General features: G+C 46.3%; 1 protein-coding gene across 3 annotated transcripts in view; it reads right to left on the reverse strand.

Annotated features, from left to right (window-relative positions):
* The window catches only part of ATP11A (ATPase phospholipid transporting 11A), a 131,873-nt gene extending 126,201 nt beyond the window's left edge, over positions 1 to 5,672 (reverse strand). For all 3 annotated transcript variants that reach the window (XM_072849852.1, XM_072849851.1, XM_072849853.1), the window contains exon 1: positions 5,120 to 5,672. In XM_072849852.1, the coding sequence (XP_072705953.1) occupies positions 5,120 to 5,158 (39 nt within the window). In that variant the 5' untranslated portion in view covers positions 5,159 to 5,672. The remainder of the gene's footprint in view (positions 1 to 5,119) is intronic.
* Between the last annotated feature and the right edge of the window lie 328 nt (positions 5,673 to 6,000).

Below are 6,000 nucleotides of genomic sequence, written 5' to 3' on the forward strand. Positions count from 1 at the left end.
AAGCAAGAACTGGAGTGCAAGGGTACTCTCATATGTATTAACTGAACTTACAATTAAAAATGGTAGGTCATCTGAAAGACTTGATAAATGGACTGTCATTTTAGACACAAATAATTCCAGAGCACTGAGGCTTACAATTTCTCCAAATTTCAGGTCAAAGCAGTTATCAACCTTTGCTGTATCAAAGCTAAATAAATGAGAAAAAAACCACATGGAAGCTCGATATTCATTTATTTCTACTAAGGCTACATACACAAGCAAAGTACTTAGGAAATCTAATTAGAAAACAGTTTTAGAATTATACTGCCAATAGAAACAACAAAAATGTCTAAACTGATGACCAAAAGCCACAGGCTGCCATGAAATTTAGTAGAGAACTTACTTAAAACCCATAATACAACTTCCTGGTTAGGCTAGTCAATCACCTTCTCAAACTACGATTAAAGTTGACCCACTTATATAAAAGTGAAAAATAAAGCATCCATTTGTAAACTCATTTAATTCCAACCTCCAAAAAAAAGATTTTTTGGAAATATCTGCAAAACTAATAGGCCAGAAGCTTCCCAGAGGCCAGAGCTGTAATAAATCATTGTTCCTTCTGGAAGCAAATCTTATCTGCTGCTATACACATTTAGAGATATTTACACAGGCAACAAATACTTAACATCCAGATTTGTAATCCTGAAGTAATAGGAGAACATGAAAGAGGAGAAGCAATAAAGTGGCAGGATCTCTAAGTGTACTACATAATACAGGCAAAACTGTTCAGTAATACAGACCTCTGACCCAGTAGTATTTAATGTACAACCCAAAGCCATCAACCTGGGCAGGAGCATTTACTATGAGGGCCAGCTGTCTTACAAATACAGAACAGACTGTCACCATAGGCTGCAAGATGTTTAGCAGTCATTTAGTGTCCAAACAAACATATGCTAAAGAGTGACATTTTTCCAGATTGCCCAGATATATTAAAATTCACAATATTCAGGAATATCCAAATCGACATTCAGCCATAAACAGCCATTGTGAATATACAAAAGACATATGCACGTTTTATTACAGAAAGTAAATGTTCATTTTATGAAAGATAAGATGTCATCAAGACTTGTTTTAAGATTATTAGCCATCTCTTGACTATAAAGAGGAAGAACTTTGTAAGGCCCAAGATCAGCAAGAACTAGTTACCAGAGAAAATTAATGCAACTGCAGTTATACAGGCAAAACACATTGCTTAACGATATCCACACCGTGTCCCAAATAATCCAACTGTAAAACAGAAGCTAATCTTGTATGGACATGGTGTTAATTATCATCCTATGTTTGTTTTTTCCTTTAAATAGTGTACTGCTTAATATTAAGCTAACAAGTTCCTCTCATTACTGAGCACCCAGCAAGCTCTGCATGACACTTACAGGACAGTACACACTAATTCCATATTCTCAGGCTGTGAGGCTGCCCTCCCCGGGTAGCACACATCCTCTGGGGAATGCACAAGGAGAAGACAGAGAAGCATGTTGTCTGATGCAAAAGCAACATCCAGAAAAAGAGGTTATATTTTAATAGAATATGTGGCAAACAGCATACCCCCCCAGAAAATTTTCATACTACCCCCATATAGCTATTATTTCCATCATTTGGGAAAGTAAATTAAACAATACAGTTGTCAAAATTTATCTTATTTATGTTATTGTAGAAGGCTTATTCAGATTCTGTGGTTCCATGTAGCGGAAAAGCTGTATATAAAGATTTTCTATTTTGTTACTTAAAGATACCTCTACTATAGCTCACACAGTTTGAAGCAGTAAAATATATAAACTCATTAGACAAAATTAAGAAAAGTTACATTGCTGTATTTCAGCTTGAAGGATCATGAAGCATTTAGAATACGACACTGAACTTCATGTCAGCTGCGCTGCAGTGAAACAAGCACCTTTTGTACAGAAAGTTATTCTTTACCAACAGTCCTGTAAATTGTGTATGGCTGCAGTAATGGTAAAGGGAAATAAGAGCTGAAGTGAAAACAAAAAAGAAACTTGCAGGATGGATATCAAGAGGCAGAACAACAGAATGCCAAATTAGAAATTTAGTAAGAGAAAGTCATCGCTGCCTGTCCTTCTAAGAGGCTACACCATCTCTTGGTGAAGAGGTATGAACTACAATATGACTAGCATGCTGAACATGTATCTTATTCAACCCATGTCACTGAACTGTTCCAATGCCTGGAAGATATGAAGACAACACTCAATGCAGGTGAAACAGCAGACAGATACTTGGAAATGCTAACCAGGAAACTGACTTCAACTTGAACTGACAGCACCCAGTCATCGTTATGCTTCCACAGGGCCTTGGAGATATGTGCTATTTTGCATTGCTCCAGCACAGTGACTGCAGCAACAGTAAGGGAAAGGGGAATGGGGGGACCTTCACAATCAGGACAAGAGCTCTAGTATTAACTTATGCCTTTGTGTCCTACAACATATAGTATGGGGAAAGAAAAGAAATGATGCAGAACTCTTGGAAACCATCCTATTAGAAGTCTCCATTAGTACAACACATAGCAACTGTTTGTTATCCCAAGATCATACCATGCCACTGGTAAGAGCTCCCAGCTACCTCAACAATATCTCCAGCCTGCATCAGCCAGGGTTCTCAGGATAATCCAGAGACCAGCCTGCTCTGGGAAGGACTTGCAGCTGAACAAGTCCAGGACACAATTTGCAGAACAAAAATTCATAGTTCTAAGACCTTGATCATTGAATAGTTTCTGTACAGATTTTAACTAAACCCGGGCTTGAGCTTACTTTGATATAAGCACAAGACATACCTATCCTCTCTGACTCTCCTGCAGAATTGTCACTGCCTTGTCTTCCTTATTAAAAAGCACCTTGGAAAGAGGCAAGCACATCCACACTTGTGAGGCATAGCTGGTGCGTGTAGAGCTTGGGCGAACAACTACGGAGCAATACTGCTGACATGTGCATGTGCTACTCATGTACAGCAGTCAGTTTCAGGCCCAGCATTCAAACTATTAATTTTCATTTCTACTGCTGTAGCTGTACAAAAATAGTTGAACCATGGAGATAAAAAAACAAAAAGAAAACACACAACACACACAGGCATCAGCTTGCCAGACCTTAATGGCCTTACTGAAATGAACACAAATTTACTTACAGCAGCTTTTTTCAAAATGATCTTTCCTTGGAAGAAAGGACTCAAAATTAAGAAACTGAAGGAATGCAAAAGAGCAAGAAGAAATAGGTGAAAATATACAAGGCAGCCTGGAACAGCTGGGCAATTATCTAGACATAGCCTATTAGTATACATACAGCACAGAAAGTAGCGTGATCTAGGAAATAGGAACACTTCCTCACATGGGATATAATAATGTTTCATTTAGCTTTTAGACTGCACTCTCATCAGCAGTGCAGGAAGGTGATGACAGTCCACAACTTAAAAGCTCAAGTGCCTTATTTTCAACATACTGTCTTCTCATGTACATCTTAATCTTTTAAAATAACTACTTACTTTTAAAATAACTAGTTACCCTCAAGCCTGCTTCTTTCATATTTGATGCTTAAGCCTACTTTGAAAGAGAGGTTAGCAACAATGTCATGCAGAAGAGATTTAAAAGACCACAGTACACTCTGTGCACAATGAATGTGCTATTTGTACAGGCTCCAGATGTGAGCACACAAACACACACCAAAAAAAAATCTTAACCTGAATCTGACAGTTAGATCAGCACTGACAGATCACTACACCCAAACTGATCCTGCCTGCTTCCAAACAGAGCTCAGCACAGTCCCTTGAGCTTTGCATATCCACAGAGACTACTGCTTGTCTTATAACTCATTATATTTTGAGTATTCTCCTCCTTCCCTCAGGGCCACTTTCTAAGGATCCATACACACATAACTGCTCTCAGTACTCACCTCTCCATTCTCTCCTCATCCCACATAATACCCTATTGTAAACAGAAAAAAAAAACCAGTGATTTCTCACCTCTGCTATTTTTCTTCACTTGTACTTAAAGAAGAAAGACTTCAGTCTGCATTATGTGGCAATAGCTCTTGACATGCACAAAACTAAGTGTATTTACTTTTGCTTGGTCAGAGCATTAAAGTTTCCTCACTTACAGTACTTTCTGCATGGGAGAAAAAGCTGTATGTATTTGGAAATCCCAACTATCTCTCCCCATCTTTTTTAAATTTCCTCTACACCAAAAGCAGAAGTTTGCAGTTTCCTGGTACAGGTCTATACCCTTGTATCATGTAACCCCGCACTTACTGGCATTCCGACAATTTACTAAAACCATTATCCTGAACGTTTGTTAGGGGTTGAATGAAACCTGATTCGCACTCACTGACGCACCTCAACCTACACTTGAATCCATTCCGATGCACTACTGATTTGCTCTTTCAGGCGGTACGAGCGGGGGAAAACATGCTGACCAACAAGCAAGATAACTCTCACCAAAGTACACCACGTTTAGTGCATTTGAATCTTACCACGCACGTCTACAAAAACTTGGGACTATTCCGACCATTCGTCAGCGTATTTAAATTGGACGATCCCACAAAACGCAGCTTGACTGAAACAATGTAACGGGGGAGGGGGGGACGGGACGACAACAAACCCTAGAGGTTTTATCTGCCCTGATAACTACGTATCTCAGCACACTGTAAATTACAGTCCTTTGAACTTAGGCCAAACCGTTCTGGTCTAGCGAAGGAGAGCCCCGCAGCCAGCTACAGGGGGAGAGGGCTGCAGGGAGCCCATTCACAACCGCTGCATCCTCCGTTTCCAGAGGAAATCACGTGCAGCGGCCCCCAAGGCTCCCCTGGCCGCTGTGCGAGTCACGGGACCGCCAAACTCCGAACCGAGCCCCTGCTGCAAGCCTGGGGCCACAGCGCGGTGCAGCTACCCCGCAGAGACTCGCACGACTCCCCGTTGTTTGCAGCCTCGCAGCTTCCCCTCTGCCTCACCGGGCGGCGGGGGCTCTCCCACCCGTTGGGATAAGAGCTGCACTTTGAGGGGAAGCTCCGGAGAAGTCTTCCTCAGGGGCGGCTCCTGGACTAGCGGGGCCCCCGCCGGGACGGGCCCAGCCGGCGGTACTCACATATCGGCTCACGAGGGTCCGGAGGAGACTGCAATCCATGGCGGGCGGGCGGCCACCGCTGCCCGGGCACTCAGGACCGCGCCGCCGGGTGCTCGCCGGTGCCGCCGGGCTCCCTGGCTCGACTCACTTTCCACATGCGGGGAACCGCGCTCGGCCCGCCAGACCGCTGTTACCCCGGCCCGGCGCTCGCCCCCGTCCCCGGCTATGCCATGTGCTCGACGCCGCCGCTGCGGCGCGACGCCCCGCGGCCCCTCATACCCCCCCGGCGTCGCCGCCGCCACAACACTTTCGCGGAGGGGAGACGGGAAGGAAAACCGCCGGCAACCGCTGCCGAGTCGACCGGCTCCCGTGAAGGGCTCGCCTGGCTCCCGCCCCCGCTGACTCTGCCCGCCCCGCGCGGACCGCCCAGGGCTTTATCGGGCGGGGGGGTGGGGGGCCGCCCCCGCGCCGCTCCCCCTCACGCACGCGGACCCGCCCGGTACCGGCCCAGCCCCAGCTCGGCTCGCGCCGCTCCCGCTTTGATCTCGCCGGGCGGCTCCGGCAGCGCACGTCACGCGGGGCGGGCGGGCATGCGCGTGCCTGGTACCCCCTCCCCCTTCTTTTCCACACACAGGCGTCGCGCGCGGCTGCGGGAGTGGCGTGTTCTCGTGCCCGCCGCCGCCAACAGCGGTTAACGGCTCCACGGTGGCGGTCGCCCGCGCCGGGGGCTGGCCTGGGGGCGAGCGGAGGGGGGGCACAAAGCTTGTCGAGAGGAGAAAAGCATTTAGAAGCCTCCTTTCGCCTTCACCTGCCCCCGGTGCTCCCCCCCGGCCCCGCTGTGTGCCGCGAGTCGCGGCGGAGCGGGACGCGGGGTGGGAGAAGCGAGGCGGGCGCCCCACGCG

The sequence above is a fragment of the Ciconia boyciana genome, chromosome 1 (assembly GCF_034638445.1).
Source record: "Ciconia boyciana chromosome 1, ASM3463844v1, whole genome shotgun sequence".
NCBI lineage: Eukaryota > Metazoa > Chordata > Aves > Ciconiiformes > Ciconiidae > Ciconia > Ciconia boyciana.